This window comes from Stenella coeruleoalba, assembly GCF_951394435.1.
Source record: "Stenella coeruleoalba genome assembly, chromosome: 5".
Lineage (NCBI taxonomy): Eukaryota > Metazoa > Chordata > Mammalia > Artiodactyla > Delphinidae > Stenella > Stenella coeruleoalba.
Window position 1 is genome coordinate 138,483,729 of NC_137150.1, and position 19,850 is coordinate 138,503,578.

At 39.7% G+C, this 19,850-nt stretch overlaps 1 protein-coding gene across 2 annotated transcripts in view; it reads right to left on the minus strand.

The window, feature by feature from the left end:
• The window catches only part of BRWD1 (bromodomain and WD repeat domain containing 1), a 120,456-nt gene that overhangs the window by 92,811 nt on the left and 7,795 nt on the right, over window positions 1-19,850 (minus strand). Inside the window, exons 5-6 of one of the 2 annotated variants that reach the window (XM_079923445.1) lie at window positions 2,169-2,319; window positions 5-103 (exon numbers count right to left, since the gene is read on the minus strand). In XM_079923445.1, coding sequence (XP_079779571.1) covers window positions 5-103; window positions 2,169-2,319 — 250 coding nt within the window. Of the gene's footprint in view, window positions 1-4; window positions 104-2,168; window positions 9,032-19,850 lie in introns of both variants that reach the window. The other variant, XM_079923446.1, reaches the window with a different exon arrangement.

Sequence of the window (19,850 nt, forward strand, 5' to 3'; positions counted from 1 at the left end):
TTACCAAGATTTGGTGGGGAACCATAATTCACCGGCATTTCAGGAGGTCTTCCTCTATGAAGAGCAGCAAAGGCAGAGCCCTTCCAAACTGTGTGCCTGCAGTCTTTAAAATGAATTTTAGATACACATAAAATCTTGAAAGTTAACCCCAAGAAAGATTTTATAGAATACTTACGTATATTGTAATAAACTGTTTATTCAAAGGTTTACCAACTAATATACTTTAACAGAAAAGCCCTAGAGGTTTATTAGACTATTTCTGAAGGAAAAAAAAATTTAAGACATCTCAGATACAACAGCAACAACTAACATTTGTGTAGCACTTTACAATTTACAAAGTGCTTTCCACATACATTATCTCATTGAATCCTCACAACAACCCTGTGAGGTAGGTATCATTGCCAATTTACAAGTGAGGTAACTGAGGCTCAAAGGTTCCAGGACCTTTAAAGAGATCCACTGTAAATGATTAGTCAAGATGGACCATAAAACCAGATCTTTTGACTCCAAGTCCCACTCAATGCCAAACAGGTTTTTATTTTTCATTGCAGAATTATACCATACAATTATTAATGATAAAGGTCTTAATCACAACCGATCCAACTCTCCAAAACCAGAAATTTTTGTAAGGAAAATTTCAATTTTTTTGGTTTATAAGAAAATCCTGACTTAATTAACTTATTGAAATGTTACTGAGTTTTAAAAATAATGATGGCCAATATTACCATGATTTTAATCTCCTTAGAAAGTACTGACAAAATTAAATGACTTTCCTCTTGTTTTAGGATCATAGATAATCCTTTACAAAAGAGCATATGTAGGATCTTTGAGTCTGAACACTAATTCTCAAATCCTATCCCTCTTAGCAAATATACTAAGAAAAACTGTCTACCCCCTCTATAGGAGATAGCAGCAGAATACAGATCATGCTGTGCTAGAAATGTGCTTCTTCACAACTGAAAGAGGAAGGTAAGAAAGGCATTATATAAACCCTCTACTGAGCCTCGGGTGCCCCAAACTAACAGGCATATCATGTGTTACATGAATGAATTCATTACCACTATCATTATCAAAGAGCAGTTACAAGGCATCCTCTTGCGTCACTAGTACAAAACAGAGAAATATGGTCCCTACCCTAGGACAGCTTGCTGAAGTTTCTTCTAAGGTCTGCCAGTTCTAAAGCAGTGCTCATCACAAAACGACATTGAGCTTGACACAAGTAAAGAAAACAGGAAAACAGGCTACCCAGGCAACTACTATATAACAACCTAAAACAGAATAATTACAAGGTGAATAGGGACACAGAAAAAGGAAGAATATGAACAGTTTCCTGATTCAAGCTACAGTGTGGCATGACCATTAAGAGCACTGAGAAACAACTAAAGCTGACAAACCAGTCTGGCATGGAACCAAGAGGAAGGGTTGTTCTTTCTCAGTCAAACTTTACACTGGTGGAGCATCTAAGAGGCAGCATCACGTCAGCAACAGATCTTAAAAATAATCATGAGGGATGAACTTGACGTATACTCAGGATCAGAAGAGCCAACATTCTTGCCCATTAGCAGTTAAGCCACGTTGTATACATAGATCATATCACATACATATACTGAGTCTAAGTAATTTATACCAAGCTAACAGAAAAAGAACAGCAATTCCAAACATTTTGCTACCACATAATTTCGCAAAAAAAAACTGGTGAAAAAGAACCATGCATTTGTACATTTTTGGTGCTCATTTTCAAACTGCTACCAAATTTAGAAAATCACTTCCCCTTATAAAAGGGCTTCAGAATCTAAATATCAAGTGAAATACTTCTAGCATTTAAAGAGTTTATTAGACACATACAATTACATTCAATGAAGTTATAAGTGAGCTACAAAATGGAAAAATAAGAACTCACATTGATAAAACCTCAAACACATCTCAGAATAAATTCAAGCTTTTAAGCTTAACATCTATACCTTTATCATTTTTTTAAATGCAGAAGGACCCATTAAACACTGATGTAATAAAATTCAACATCTATGCTAAATGCAGAGAATTTTATAGTCCACAGCATGGTTTTTAGTTACATATCACCTTTCTTCCACAATGCTTACATTACTTCACAATTATAATAATTATTAAGCTAGTAATACAAAGCAGAACACTTCTTCAAATTAAGGTACCTTTTGCTGTACGTAGCAAAGACTGCCTTCCTGCACCAAGTAAAGAAGTGACTCTTGAAATACTGGGTGGAATTTCTTTATCCAACATGGGACCGATGCGCTGGCAGATTTGCAACAGATGATCAGGAGCCACATGCTTATTGGACAACACCTGATTGGAGAGCAAGTTTCAAAAACAACATTTTTTACAAGAGTTTCAAAAAATATAAATACTTAGGGATAAGTCTGATAAAACATGTGAAAAACATGTACAAGGAAAACTACAAAACACTGCTGAGAGAAATTAAAGAATGAAATAAGCAGTAAATTAATCTACAGATTCAAAGCCATCCAATCAAAATCCCAGTAGGCTTTTTCTGTAGAAATTGACAATTTTATTCTAAAATGTATATGCAAATGGCTTAGAAAAGTCAAAGCAGCTTTGAAAAAGAACAAAGTTGAGGGCGAACAATACCTGATTTCAGGACTTGTTATATAAGAACAACTGATTTTTGGCAAAGGTACAAAAAAAAGATAATCTTTTCAACAAATGGTGCCAGAACAAATGAATACCCATTTGCCAAAAAATAATTATAATATTAACTTTAATGTATACATCACACAATAAATTAAAATTATCTCAAGACAGATCATAGATCTAAATGTATCATCTAAAACCGTAAAATTTGTAAAAGAAAACATTGGAGAAACTCTTTATGACGTGATGTTAGGCAAAGATTTCTAAAATGACACCAAAAGCATAATCCACAAAAGAACAAATAGATAAAATGGACTTCAGCAAAGCTAACAACTTCTGTTTTTTCAAAAGGTATTGTTAAGGGAATGAAAAGACAACCACAAACTGAAAGAAAATATTGGCAAAGCATATATCTGATAAAGGACTTGTATCCAGAATATATAAAGAACTATCAACACTATTTTAAAAAACCTAATTTTTAAGAATGATTTGACTAGACACTTCACCAAAGAAGACATACAGATGGCAACCAGACACATGAAAAGATGCTCAACATCACCAGTAACTGATGAAACACAAATTAAAATCATAATAAGCTATCACTACACACCTATGAGAATAACTAAAATTAAAGACTAACCAGACCAAGATCAGCAAGAATGCAGAGAAACTGCTGGTGAAAATGTAAAACAGAACAATCACTGTGGAAAACAATGGGGTAGCGTTTTTAATAGTAACACATACATTACCATATTATCTAGCTATAATACTCCTAGGTGCTTACCCAAGAAAAGTGAAAGCACACATCCACATAAAGGTTTGTATGTGAATGTTCTTGAACAGCTTACTTTTTAAGAGCCCCAAAGTGAACACAATCCAAATGTCCATTAACAGGTGAATGCCTACACACATTACTGTATGTCTGTACAATGGAATACTATTCAGCAATAAAAAAATTTAATAACACACAACGACGTGGATGAATATCAGAATAATTATGCTGAAAGAAGCCAGAAAAAAGAGCGCATGCTATATGATTTCATTTATATAAAACTCCAGAAAATGCAAATTAATATATAGTTACAGAAAGCAGGTCACAGGTAACTGGGGGCTGGTAGATAAGCAGGAAGAATTATAAAGAAGAGGAAACTGGGCTTCCCTGGTGGCGCAGTGGTTGAGAGTCCGCCTGCCGATGAAGGGGACACGGGTTTGTGCCCCGGTCCAGGAGGATCCCACATGCCACGGAGCGGCTGGGCCTGTGAGCCATGGCCACTGAGCCTGCGCGTCCGGAGGCCGCGGCCGTGAGAGGCCCTCGTACCGCAAAAAAAAAAGAAGAGGAAACTTTTGGGTGTAATAGGTATGTTCACTATCTTCACTGAGGTGTTGGGGCACGGTACACGTAACACATCTAAATTTATCAACTTGAACACTTTATGTTCAGTTTATTATGTCAATAATACCTCAAAAAAATAAATAGGGCTTCCCTGGTGGCACAGTGGTTGAGAGTCCGCCTGCCGATGCTGGGGACATGGGTTCGTGCCCCAGTCCGGGAGGATCCCACGTGCCGCGGAGCAGCTGGGCCCGTGAGCCATGGCTGCTGGGAGCCCGTGCTCTGCAACGGGAGAGGCGACAGCAGTGAGAGGCCCGCGTACCGCAAAAAAAAAAAAAAAGAAGACTTCAACATAGGCAAGTAGATAAAGACAAAGTCCAGATACTATAGGAACACGGACTCCATCCGGCAGCTATTAACTCCCATAAAGAGAATTACAGATTCTCTGCTTTTCTGAGGATTCTAACAAAATCAAATCAAAGATCGGGGTGGGGGTGGGGTTATCCTATTTTTGTACAAAATAAGGTGTATCTGAAAAATAATATGGTTCTAGTCCCAATACAGACCAAAAAAAAAAAAGAAAAGAAAAAATGGTCCTGAATTTTTAAAAATATCATAGACAAAAATCAATATAATAAATAGCTAATTTTCCTTTAATATTTTCAAGTCCTAGATATGAACGTTAGTAACAGTTTCTAACAGCAACTTCAATGAGTAAGCCACAGTTACACAAGGTCCTCAGAAGTAAAGCCAGAAACAAAGTCCCTTCAATGGTCAAACAGCCCATCTCTCTACCATCTTGTTTTTCGCAGGCATATTCAGTCTCAGAAAGTTTATCAGCAACAATCCTAGAATCACTGTATTACTATCATTATCACCAAATACTGCTGTGAGCATAAGCCCCTTCAAGCCCTGGGTAGCAGTTACAGAAAGTGGTAGTAGGGTCTACATAACCTGACTAATTAACAAATTGAAGGAAAAAAAGTCATATTAACAAATTTAAGGAGAAAACCCATATGATCATCTCAATAGATGCAGAAAATGCTTTGGACAAAATTCAACACCTATATATGATAAAACTCTCCAGAAAGTGGGCATAGAGGGAACCTACCTCAACATAATAAAGGCCATATATGACAAACCCACAGCAAACATCATTCTCAATAGTGAAAAACTGAAAGCATTTCCTCTAAGATCAGGAACACGACAAGGATGCCCACTCTCACCACTATTATTCAACATAGTTTTGGAAGTCCTAGCCAAGACAATCAGAGAAGAAACAGAAATAAAAGGAATACATATTGGAAAAGAAGTAAAACCGTCACTGTTTGCAGATGACATGATACTATACGTAGAGAATCCTAAAGGTGCCACCAGAAAACTACTAGAGCTAATCAATGAATTTGGTAAAGTTGCAGGATACAGAATTAATGCACAGAAATCTCTTGCATTCCTATACACTAATGATGAAAAATCTGAAAGAGAAATTAAGGAAACACTCCCATTTACCATTGCAACAAAAAGAATAAAATACCTAGGAATAAACCTACCTAGGGAGACAAAAGACCTGTATGCAGAAAACCATAAGACACTGTTGAAGGAAATTGAAGATGATACAAACAGATGGAGAGATATACCATGTCCTTGGATTGGAAGAATCAATATTGTGAAAATGACTATACTACTCAAAGCAATCTACAGATTCAATGCAATACCCATCAAATTACTAATGGCATTCTTTACAGAACTAGAACAAAAAATCTTAAAATTTGTATGGAGACACAAAAGACCCCAAAGAGCCTAAGCAGTCTTAAGGGAAAAAAATGGGGCTGGAGGAATCAGACTCCCTGACTTCAGACAATACTACAAAGCTACAGTAATCAAGACAGTATGGTACTGGCACAAAAACAGAAATATAGGTCAATGGAACAGGATAGAAAGCCCAGAGATAAACCCACGCACCTATGGTCAACTAATCTATGACAAAGGAGGAAAGGATATATAATGGAGAAAAGACAGGCTCTTCAATAAGTGGTGCTGGGAAAACTGGACAGCTACATGTAAAAGAATGAAATTAGAACAGTCCCTAACACCATACACAAAAATAAACTCAAAATGAATGAGATACCTAAATGTAAAACCAGACACTATAAAACTCTTAGAGGAAAACATAGGAAGAACACTCTTTGACATAAATCACAGCAAGATCTTTTTTGATCCACCTCCTAGAGTAATGGAAATAAAAACAAAAATAAACAAATGGGACCTAATGAAACTTAAAAGCTTTTGCAAAGCAAAGGAAACTACAAACAAGACGAAAAGACAACCCTCAGAATGGGAGAAAATATTTGCAAATGAATCAACAAAGGAGTAATCTCCAAAATATACGAACAGCTCATGCAGCTCAATATCAAAAAAACAAACAACCCAATTCAAAAATGGGCAGAAGACCTAAATAGACATTTCTCCAAAGAGGACATACAGATGGCCAAGAAGCACATGAAAAGCTGCTCAACACCACTAATTATTAGAGAAATGCAAATCAAAACTACAATGAGGTATCACCTCACACCAGTAAGAATGGGCATCATCAGAAAATCTACAAACAACAAATGCTGGAGAGGGTGTGGAGAAAAGGGAATCCTCTTGCACTGTTGGTGGGAATGTAAATTAACACAGCCACTATGGAGAACAGTATGGAGGTTCCTTAAAAACTAAAAATAGAATTACCATATGACCCAGCAATCCCACTACTGGGCATATACCCTGAGAAAACCATAATTCAAAAAGACACATGTACCCCAATGTTCACTGCAGCTCTATTTACAATAGCCAGGAGATGGAAGCAACCTAAATGTCCATCAACAGACAAATGGATAAAGAAGATGTGGTACATATATACAACAGAATATTACTCAGCCATAAAAAGGAATGAAATTGGGTCATTTGTAGAGACGTGGATGAATCTAGAAACTGTCATACAGAGTGAAGTAAGTCAGAAAGAGAAAAACAAATATCGTACATTAACACATATATGTGGAACCTAGAAAAATGGTACAGATGAACTGGTTTGCAGGGCAGAAAGTAAGACACAGAAGTAGGGAACAAACATATGGACACCAAGGGGTGAAAGCGGCAGGGGGTGGGAGTGGTGGGATGAATTGGGCAATTGGGATTGACATGTATACACTGATGTGTATAAAATGGATGGCTAATAAGAACCTGCTGTATAAAAAAATAAATAAAATTCAAAAATTAAACAAATAAATAATTGGAACGTTATGGGGAAAAGTAGCTTTTTCTGTAAAGTTTGGGATGCTGTAATCTAATCAGGATCTAGAATTAATATTTAATATCTTTAATATGTACCTGTCTAATCTTTAGCTTTCCCTCAAATTATTTTAAGCTACACCTAGAAATCCTACAACAGAAAACGTGTAAGTAAACTACCATATCATAATTCCTATAACAATGAAAAGTACAGTATAACAATGAAACATAAGAAGTGACAGAAAGCACTGCCTTTTATAAAAAAAAAAAAAAAATTTGGTGTCTTCTTTGCTTAAGAAATTCCCCCCAGCTTCTGATGAGGCAGACATTCTTCTTTATTTAAAAAGTGCAAGTTTAGGGACTTCCCTGGTGGTCCAGTGGGTAAGACTCCATGCTCCCAAGGCAGGGGGCCCAGGTTCGATCCCTGGTTGGGGAATTAGATCCCACACGCATGCCACGACTAAGAGTCCACATGCCCCAACTAAAGATCCTGCGTGTCGCAACTCAGTCATGGCGCAGCCAAAATAATTTTTTAAAAAATTTTAATAAATAGGGACTTCCCTTGTGGCGCAGTGGTTGAGAGTCCACCTGCCGATGCAGGGGACACGGGTTCGTGCCCCAGTCCAGGAAGATCCCACATGCTGTGGAGCGGCTGGGCCCGTGAGCCATGGCCACTGGGCCGGCGCGTCCGGAGCCTGTGCTCCACAACGGGAGAGGCCACAACAGTGAGAGGCCCACGTACCACAAAAAAAAAAAAAAAAAAAAAAAAAAAAAAATTTAATAAATAAATAAATAAAAAGTGCAAGTTTAGTAGTCAATGGCAGAATATTCCTATATAAATAAGAGGAAAAAGGAGCTTAACAGTATTTACAAAAGGACCTAGGCAGAGAAATGTTCTAGTGCTGGCATGAAGATCCTTCATTTAAAAGCATTTCAATGTATTTTAATTCAAAAAAGTTAACCAGTTTTAGCTTCCCAGAGCAGCGACTGCCTGCTTAGCCAACAATGAAGTCAGCATTAATAGCATTTTCCAGACAAGCCTCACTTTACTGAGATGGTTGGTGGGTGACTTTGTTACAGGTATTCAGATTGGTGGACATGCTTTTATGATTTGTAAGATTGCGCAGCACATGAAAATAGGCTGTTGAATACTCCATTTGCTGCAAAGCAGTGGCTTAAGTAATAATAAAGATATGTAATGGTGTCTTACAAGTCTGTAGATGGAATCGATGCAGTGATCTAATGGTGTCATTAAAGAGCGTGTCTTTCTGCTTCGGCAGCCTTGACATTTTGGCTTTTTTCCCCTCAGACTCTTAGTTTTTACGTTGCTGGATGGTTTTTGCAGCTCTTGCCATCATACCCTGGAAATGCTGGAAGGGGAGGATTCTTTCTTCCTGTGACTATTTTATTAGGGAGGAGAATTTTTACAGGAACGGTCCCCTGCCTCAGGAGATTTCTTCTCAGTTTCATTGCCCGGACACATCCTTAGTTAGCATTTCTGTGCAATCTATTAATATTTTCTTCCTCCCTTAGCAAAACAATGACCCCTGTTTCTAGACCATATAAGCTTTTCCAACTTACAAACTACTCAGGAGAAAAAAAAACTAAAACTTCTGATATTCTTTTTTGTTTGTTTGGTCAACACGCAGCTTGTGAAATCTTAGTTCCCCGACCAGGGATCAAACCCGGGCCCCAGCAGTGAAATCACCGAGTCCTAACCACTGGACCACCAGGTAATTCCCATAAGGTTTCTGATACACTTGACAGGGAGTTCTCCTGCTGTTTCTTGAACTACCATCAGATCACCTGAAAAGAATAAAACACAGAATGCAAAATTCTCAGGGACTTTAGACATAAATCACCTGACTTCTGAAAAGAAAACACTCATCTTGAGATTTTTGTTGTACCAAATCAAAATGACAGAATTTTCTTAGCAGAATGATCAAAATGTGCAAAGACTAATTAAAGTACGGATCCTATATGGCAGGGGTCCCCAACCCCCACGCCGAGGACCGTCAGAGGGCCACAGAGCAGGAGGTGAGCAGCGGACGAGTGACCAAAGCTTCATCTGCCGCTCCACATCACTCGCATTACTGCCTGAACCATCTCCCCCTACCCCGTGGAAAAACTGTCTTGCATGAAACTGGTCCCTGGTGCCAAAAGGTTGGGGACCGCTGCATATGGAACTTAATGAAGACACAAATATTCCCAAAGAAGTTAAACTTCATTTTCTAAAAATACTGTTTAACAAGATGTATTAAAACAGAAGAGACAGGCACACTTTTTTTTTTGGTGCCACGCATCTTGTTGGATCTTAGTTTCCTGACCAGGGATAGAACCTATACCCCCTGCAGTGGAAGCACAGAGTCCTAACCACTGGACCGCCAGGGAATTCCCGAAATAGGCACTTTAAAATGCATGAATTTTACACATGTATAGCCTACAGAAGATATGAAATAATAAATGTTCTTGGTCAAATAACAATTTCAGCCACATGTACATAGTAAAGACCACAGATTTCAACATCAATGTAAAACATCTCCTAGCCAGACTCAGTTATTTCACCCAGAAGTCTGTCCTATTCCAAATGGCCAAAAGAAATAAAACCTATTCATTTTACCTATGTCTTTAAAACAAATTCATAAAGTGCAATACAAACATAAATCAAGAGAATACAAAGAATCAAATAAAAGAAATGTACTTGGTGGAGAGTCAAAGGTTCAGGTGCTGAGCCCTGAAATGTCTAAAATACTTAAGTAAATGCAATTAAATAATTTAGAACAGAAATATTATTTCCCAAATACAAGGCCAGAAAGCGTACATGGCTACACAGCTATTGGTTAAGGTATAGTTCAAAACCAATTCCTTCCTAATTCCCTAGCACCTTAAAGCACAACACAATGTATTTAATGACCACCTTCTTTTTGACCTACAATGCTGACTATATATTAATAAAAGTTCAATCAACTTACCTCAACATAATAAAGGCTATATATGACAAACCCACAGCCAACATGGTTCTCAATGGTAAAAAACTGAAACCATTTCCTCTAAGATCAGGAACAAGACAAGGTTGCCCACTCTCACCACTATTATTCAACATAGTTTTGGAAGTTTTAGCCACAGCAATCAGAGAAGAAATAGAAATAAAAGGAATCCAAATCGGAAAGAAGAAGTAAAGCTGTCACTGTTTGCAGATAACATGATACTATACATAGAGAATCCTAAAGATGTTACCAGAAAACTAATAGAGCTAAACAACGAATTTGGTAAAGTAGAAGGATACAAAATTAATGCACAGAAATCTCTTGCATCCTAATACACTAATAACGAAAAATCTGAAAGAGAAATTAAGGAAACACTCCCATTTACCACTGCAACAAAAAGAATAAAATATCTAGGAATAAACCTACCTAAGGAGACAAAAAAACCTGTATGCTGAAAACTATAAGACACTGATGAAAGAAATTAAAGATGATACAAACAGATGGAGAGATACACCATGTTCTTGGATTTAAGAATCAACACTGTGAAAATGACTCTACTACCCAAAGCAATCTACAGATTCAATGCAATCCCTATCAAACTACCGCTGGCATTTTTCACAGAACTAGAACAAAAAATTTCACAATTTGTATGGAAACACAAAAGACCCCGAACAGCCAAAGCAATCTTGAGAAAGAAAAATGGAGCTGGAGGAATCAGGCTCCCTGACTTCAGACCATACTACAAAGCCACAGTAATCAAGACAGTATGGTACTGGCACAAAAACAGAAATATAGGTCAATGGAACAGGATAGAAAGCCCAGAGATAAACCCACACACATATGGTCACCTTATTTTTGATAAAGGAGGCAAGAATATACAACGGAGAAAAGACAGCCTCTTCAATAAGTGGTGCTGGGAAAACTGGACAGCTACATGTAAAAGAATGAAATTAGAACAGTCCCTAACACCATACACAAAAATAAACTCAAAATGGATTAAAGACCTAAATGTAAGACCAGACACTATAAAACTCTTAGAGGAAAACATAGGCAGAACACTCTATGACATAAATCACGGCAAGATCCTTTTTGACCCACCTCCTAGAAAAATGGAAATAAAAACAAAAATAAACAAATGGGACCTAATGAAACTTAAAAGCTTTTGCACAGCAAAGAAAAACATAAACAAGACAAAAAGACAACCCTCAGAATGGGAGAAAATATTTGCAAATGAAGCAACTGACAAAGGATTAATCTCCAAAATTTACAAGCAGCTCATGCAGTTCAATATCAAGAAAACAAACAATCCAATTCAAAAATGGACAGAAGACCTAAATAGACATTTCTCCAAAGAAGATATACAGATTACCAACAAACACATGAAAGGATGCTCAACATCATTAATCATTAGAGAAATGCAAATCAAAACTACAATGAGGTTAACACCTCACACCAGTCAGAATGGCCATCATCACGAAATCTACAAACAGTAAATGCTGGAGAGAGTGTGGAGAAAAGGGAACCCTCTTGCACTGTTGGTGGGAATATAAATTGATACAGCCACTATGGAGAACAGTATGGAGTTTCCTTAAAAAACTAAAAATAGGCCTTCCCTGGTGGCGCAGTGGTTGAGAGTCCGCCTGCCGACGCAGGGGACACGGGTTCATGCCCCGGTCCGGGAAGATCCCACATGTCATGGAGCAGCTGCGCCCGTGAGCCATGGCCACTGAGCCTGCACATCCGGAGCCTGTTGCTCCTCAACGGGAGAGGCCACAACAGTGAGAGGCCCGCGTACCGCAAAAAAAAAAAAAAAAAAAAAAAAAACACTAAAAATAGAACCACCATATGACCCAGCAATCCCACTACTGGGCATATACCCTAAGAAAACCATAATTCAAAAACAGTCATGTAGCACAATGTTCCTTGCACCTCTATTTACAATAGCCAGGACATGGAAGCAACCTAAGTGTCCATCAACAGATGAATGTTTAAAGAAGATGTGGCACATATATACAATGGAATATTACTCAGCCATAAAAAGAAATGAAATTGAGTTATTTGTAGTGAGGTGGATGGACCTAGAGTCTGTCATACAGAGTGAAGTCAGAAAGAGAAAAACAGATACCGTATGCTAACACATATATATGGAATCTAAAAAAAAAAAAAAAATTGGTCTGAAGAACGTGGGGGCAGGACAGGAACAAAGACGCAGACACAGAGAATGGACTTGAGGACACGGGGAAGGGGAAGGGGAAGCTGGGACGAAGTGAGAGAGTGGCATGGACATATATACACTACCAAATGTAAAATAGATCGCTAGTGGGAAACAGCCACACAGCACAGGGAGATCAGCTCGGTGCTTTGTGACCACCTAGAGGGGTGGAATAGGGAGGGTAGGAGGGACACGCAAGAGGGAGGGGATATGGGGACATATATATATGTATAGCTGATTCACTTTGTTATAAAGCAGAAACTAACACATCACTGTAAAGCAATTACACTCCAATAATGACGTTAAAAAAAAAAAGTTCAATCATAAAAATAGTACAGAATGTCACAAGAACAGAAAAAGTCCATAGAGGAAAGTCAGAAAGAACTTAGAAAATGATAATGACTGCATTCTCTGCAGAGAAAGAAGATGACTCAGATGTTACCTGCAAACTGACTGACAATCTGGAAAAGGCTAGATTCATATATCATACCAACCAAATGCTAAAATAAACTCTACATAAAAACATTTAAAAAGAAATTATGGGCTTCCCTGGTGGTGCAGCGGTTAAGAATACGCCTGCCAATGCAGGGGACACAGGTTCAAGCCCTGGTCCGGAAAGATCCCACATGCCGTGGAGCAACTAAGCACGTGCACCACAACTACTGAGCCTGTGCTCTAGAGCCCACGAGCCACAACTACTGAGCCTGCAAGCCACTAGTACTGAGCCTGTGAGCTACAACTACTGAAGCCTATGAGCCTAGAGCCCATGCTCCGCAACAAGAGAAGCCACCACAATGAGAAGCCCGTGCACTGCAACGAACAGTAGCCCCCGCTCGCCACAACTAGAGAAAGCCCGCGTGCAGCGACAAAGACCCAACATAGCCAAAGATAAATAAAATAAATTTATTTTAAAAAAATAAAACGATAAAAATTTTTAAAAAGAAATTATAAATGACCTAGGAAAAATATAAATGAGTAAATACATAATATTGCCTTTATAATTTTCTAGTATAGAAAGTATGGTTTAAGAACAACCATAAAAGCAAAATAAAGATTAAGACATGTAAAAAGTTAAAAATCTTAAACCTCTAAAAACAAAACCTCCAAAGAAAACTAAAAAGCAACTTGCAAACTGGAAAAAGGAATTTAGAATATGTGACAGACTAAAGAATAACCTAACATATAGAGAATTCTTGCAAAACAATAAGACAGCAGGAGAAAAGCAGGTAAAAGATATAAAAAGGCAGTTCAGAAAAGATGAATTATCAACCGCCAATAAACGTACTTCCTTAAAAAAATAGTCCTGGTGCTTCCCTGGTGACGCAGTGGTTAAGAATCCACCTGCCAATGCAGGGGGCATGGGTTTGATCTCTAGTCTGGGAAGATCCCACATGCCACGGAGCAGCTAAGCCCATGCACCACAACTACTGAGCCCACGAGCCACAACTACCGAAGCCCACACACTCTAGAGCCCACGTGCCACAACTACTGAAGCCCTCAAGGCTAGAGCCCATGCTCCGTGACAAGAGAACCACTGCAATGAGAAGCCTGCACACCACAACCAAGGGTAGTCCCCACTCGCCACAACGAGAGAAAGCCCGCGCGCAGCAACGAAGACCCAATGTAGCCAAAAAAGAAAAGTGAGAATTTATTTTAAAAAGATGTGATGTGCTATAAAAAAAAAACTTTGAGGCCTATCTATTTAAGAAACAAAGAGTTATGTGCTATAACGCTTTTGAATTCCTATATGTTTTCTTCACATGGAGCTTACCTAGTCCATGACTACATTTCCCAGTGATTCACTATTGTGTAAGTACACATTTGGTTCAGAAATCAGTTTTTATTTCTCCCATTTCTTGTTTTATCAAGATTTTGTTGTTGTTGTTCCGTGTGATTTAAAACACTATCATTTGAATATACATAATTTTAAAAAAATGCCATTTCCCCATTTCCATATAAAAAAGGAAAGATAATAAACAATCATTGAAAAATTCTATTTTGTAGGTTCCTAATGAAATGGATTAAGGAGCTTTAAAAAAAAAGGGATGTATAACTTCCATGTATCTCGTGACCATTCGGTGCTAAACACTGCCCTACCTGCCCTACAAATGAAGTACACTTCTTAGAGAAATTTTAAGAACTCAAAGATCAGACAAAACACTATTTAATAACCAAACTGTTAATGACTGGTTCTCAGTAAAAAAATATACTAAGCATTAAACATTAATTATTTCGATAAATACTGAGCGCCTACTATGTGCCAAGAAATATAATTAGCTGTACCTACAAATAACTACAGGTGATTGTATGTCCCACATAAATTAAAAAAAAAAAATTATGTTTGGCTGCATTGGGTCTTCGTTGCGTGCGGGCTTTCTCTAATTGGGGCGAGCGGGGGCTACTCTACGTTGCGGTGTGTGGGCTTCTCATTGCAGTGGCTTCTCTTGTTGCGGAGCATGGGCTCTAGGCATGGGGGGCTCAGCAGTTGTGGCTCGCGGCCTCAGTAGTTGCGGTGCATGGGCTTAGTTGCTCCACAACATGTGGGATCTTCCCGGACGAGGGCTCAAACCTGTGTCCCCTGCATTGGCAGGTGGATTCTTAACCACTGTGCCACCAGGGAATTCCTGTGCCACATAATTTTTAAAAGTCAAAAGTAATCATTTATCTATTCCAACTATTTCAAAGGAGATAATGCAAGAAAAACCATTGCTCTCACCTTAAAAATGAGAACAAGCTAGATTATCTACCCCCTTCACAGGGCTAAGGAAACAAATCTAAATTAACTGTACCCCAGGAACTGATGAGCCCTTCTGTGAACAGAAAAAACACTCACAGCTGTTTTCATCCATAGCAGACAGGCAGGAAGAACTAACGCAGACATAAGGAAAAAGGAAAAATCTATCAAATTTTTAAACAGCCACCTGTGGGCTGACGACTGATTAGAACACTAAGGAGCCTCCTCAGAGTGAGTTGCACCCATGCCAATTCCCTTCCACAGGCCTTCACCAACTGCACAGGGCCAAAAACTGGATGCAGAGCAGCTGGCTAGGGATAGGACAACAAGGTAGAACTGGAGAGCAAAGAGAACTCTTCGTGAACAAAAATGTAGGCAACTGGACTATAAAATAGCACAAGATCTTACAAATTTGGAAAGCAGGCAACTCAGCTATAAAGTATAGACCTCTCAAGAATCTCACTGGTGGGACCTCCCTGGTGGTCCAGTGGTAAAGAATCCACCTTACAATGCAGGGGACACAGGTTCGATCCCTGGTTAGGGAACTAAGATCCCACATGCCGCAGGGCAATTAAGTCCACACACCACAACTACTGAACTCACGCGCCTCAACTAGAGAGCACGCACACCACAACTACAGAGCCCACGTGCCACAACTAGAGAAGAGAAAACCCGCATGCCACAGCTAGAGAAGCCCATGCACCGCAAAGAAAGATCCCACATGCCTCAACGAATATCCCGCATGCCATCAACTAAGATCCAACGCAGCCAAAGTAAATATAATTAATTAATTTTAAAAAAAAGAATCTCACTGGTGCCCAAATTCCAAACTCTGCTGCAAGAGTCTCAATCCCACCCTCAAAACACGTGAAGCCAGTTATGAAGTGAATGCAACTAAAGCTGCACCAAAGGTCAGAGATGATCAGCAACAAATCAGACTGACCCAACCCCACAAACTAACAGCTATGAGAGAGGAAAAAAAGCACATCCTTTACTGAGACTAACTACACTACTCTTTTAACGCAAAAAGGCCCAGTAAACTTCAAAAGATGATGAGACAGGGTTTCCCTGGTGGCGCGGTGGTTGACAGTCCGCCTGCCGATGCAGGGGACACGGGTTCGTGCCCCGGTCCGGGAAGATCCCACATGCTGCGGAGCGGCTGGGCCCGTGAGCCATGGCCGCTGAGCCTGCGCATCCGGAGCCTGTGCTCCGCAACGGAAGAGGCCACAACAGTGAGAGGCCCGCGTACCGCAAAAGAAAAAATGATGATGAGACATACAACAAAGCAAAATATGAGACCCAGGGTCAAGAGAGGGAGTGGCGAAAAGCAGCAGACCCAGAGATGGCCCAGATGCTGGAAAATGCTCAGCCATTGTCTCTTCAAAATACTTATTCTGCCCTATTCTTCTATGCTTTCCATAGGAGACTTTAATTATACAGTGAACTACTTGATATACTACAGATTCAAGAAGCTCAGAGAACCCCAAGCAAAGTAAGTGCCAAGAAATCTACCTAGGCACATGTGGTAGGCAGCTTCTGACATGGACCCCAACATTCCCACCTTCTGGTACTCAGACCTGTGAAATCCCCTCCCCTTGAGTAAGTTACTTCTAACCAACAGAACACACTAACATTGAGTAACACATCCATTATTAGGTTACAGAAGACTGTGACTTCTGTCTTGCCTGCAGACTACTGCCCTCTCTGCCTTCATCTTTCCATGAGGCATGCTGTTATGTTGGAGAGATCAATGTGGCAAGGAGCTGAGTGCAGCCAAGAGCCAACTAGGAACTGAGGCTCTCAGTCTAACAATCCATTCCAGGAACTGAAGCCAGCCAAAAACGATGTGAACTTGGAAGCAGATCCTTCCACAGTCAAGCTTTCAGTTGAAACCCCAGCTCTGGCCAACACTTTGATTGCAGCCTTGAGAGAGACTGAGACAGAGGATTCAGCTCAGCTGTGCCTGGACTCCTGACTTAAACAGAGACAATAATAAATCTGTGAGACTTCCCTGGCAGTCCAGTGGTTAAGACTCTGCTCTTACAGTGCAGGGGGCACGGGTTCGATCCCTGGTTGGGGAACTAAGATCTCACATGCTGTGTGGCGCAACCAAGTAAAAATAATTAGTTAATTAATCTGTGTTGTCTTAAGTCACTAAGTTTAGGATAATTTTTTATGTAGTAATCGATAACGACTACAGTATATCATAGTAAAACTTCTGAAAATTAAAGACAAAATGAAAATCTTAAAAAGCAGCCAGAGGAAAAAACATTATCTTGAAAGAAGGAATAGTAAGACTGCTGGCTTTACACTATTAATGTGCTGAAAGAAAAAAACACCAGAACCAACCAACCAACCAGAATTTCACAGCTTAAAAACAAAAAAAATCTGGGGCGCTTCCCTGGTGGCACAGTGGTTAAGAATCCGCCTGCCAATGCAGGAGACACCGGTTCGAGCCCTGGCCCGGGAGGATCCCACATGCCATGGAGCAACTAAGCCCATGCACCACAACTACTGAGCCTGCGCTCTAGAGCCCACGAACCACAACGACTGAGCCCACGTGCCACGACTACTGAAGCCTGCGTGCCTAGAGCCCGTGCTCCGCAACAAGAGAAGCCACCACAATGAGAAGTCCACACACTGCAAGGAAGAGTAGCCCCTGCTCACCGCAAGTAGAGAAAGCCCGCGCGCAACAACGAAGAACCAACACAGCCAAAAAAAGCAAACAAATTAATTAATTAAAAAAAAAAATCTGGGCTTCTATGGTGGCGCAGTGGTTAAGAATCTGCCTGCCAATGCAGGGGACACAGGTTCAAGCCCTGGTCCAGGAGGATCCCACATGCCGCAGAGCAACTAAGCCCGTGCACCACAACTACTGAGCCTGCACACAACTACTGAAGCCCGTGCACCTAGAGCCCATGCTCTGCAATGAGAAGCCACCACAATGAGAAGCCTGCACACCACAACCGAGAGTGGCCCCCACTCGCCACAACTAGAGAAAGCCAGCGCGCAGCAACAAAGACCCAACACAGCCAAAAATAAATGAAAAGAATTTTTTAAAAATATTTTTTTAATAATAATGAGTAAAAATTATTTAAAAATAAAAAAAAATACCTTAAAAATAAAGTCAAGGGACTTCCCTGATGGTCCAGTGGTAGAGAACCTGCCTTCCAATGCAGGGGAGGCGGGTTCAATCCCTGGTCGGGGAACTAAGATCCCACACGCTGCAAGGCAACTAAGCCCACGCGCCACAACTATTGAGCTCACGCACCTCAATGAGAGAGGCCAAATGCCGCAAACTACAGAGCCCACGTGCCCTGGAGCCCATGAGCCACAACTAGAGAGAGAAAACCCGCACGCCACAACTACAAAGAAGCCTGAGCACCGCAACGAAGAGACCGCACGCCACAATGAAAGATCTCACGTGCTGCCAACTAGGACCAGACACGGCCAAAAATTAAGAAAATAAATAAATCAAAAAAATAAATATTTTTTTAAAAATAAAGTCAAAACAAAGAAGTTTTCAAACCAAAAAAAAAGAAAGAAAGAAAAAGGAAAACTGAAGTCACTGCCAACAAACTTTCATTAAAAGAAATACCAAAATAAGTTGTGGAGACTGAACAAAAAATAATCACATATAAGAGGCATGGAAAGACAGGAAGGAATTAAAAATACCAGGAAAGATATACCAGTGGATAAGCAAATGAAAATTGACTTTAAAACAACTACAGGGACTTCCCTGGTGGTCCAGTGGTTAAGACTCCGCACTCCCAATGCAGGGTATGCGGGTATGATCCCTGGTTGGGGAATTAAGAGCCTGCATGCTGTGCAGTGTGGCCAAAAAAAATAAAATAAAACAAAACAACTACAATAACATCTGGAAAAATTTATAACATATGTAAAAGTAAAATATGCTAATAGCCCAAAGGACAAGAGGGTGACAACTAATAGTTTTAACTCCATTTATATGAGAAGTGGTTAAAGTACCTAAAGTAAATGGTAATGCATATTATAATCTCTAGGGTAACCACTAAAACAATAAAAAGATGTATTATGGAAAAGCAATAAAAAAAATAAACAGAATAACAGCTGCTTAATCCAAAAGAAAGTAAGAGAGGAAAAATAAATGGGACATATATAAAACAGATACTTGGTAGGTCTAACACAATCATGTTTAAGTAATTATATTAAATACAAATGGTTTAAACACTCCAACTAAAAGACTGAATAAAACTACATGCTGTTTCAGGAGACACACTTTAAAAATGAGACCCCAGGAATACCAAAAGTAAAAGGATAAAAAAAATATATATACCATGCCATCACTAACCAAAAGAAAGCTGGGCTGGCTACAATAACACGAGGCAATGTTAGACTTTAAGCAAGAAGTATGAAGAGAGAGTATTTCCTAATTTTTAAAAAAAGGGTCAGGGCTTCCCTGGTGGCGCAGCAGTTAAGAATCCGCCTACCAGTGAAGGGGACATGGATTCGAGCCCTGGTCCAGGAAGATCCCACGTGCCACGGAGCAACTAAGCCCATGCATCACAACTACTGAGCCTGCACTCTAGAGCCCGCAAGCCATAACTACTGAAGCCCGCGTGCCTAGAGCCTGTGCTCCACAAGAGAAGCCACCGCAATGAGAAGCCCACACACCGCAACGAAGAGTAGCCCCCACTCACCACAACTAGAGAA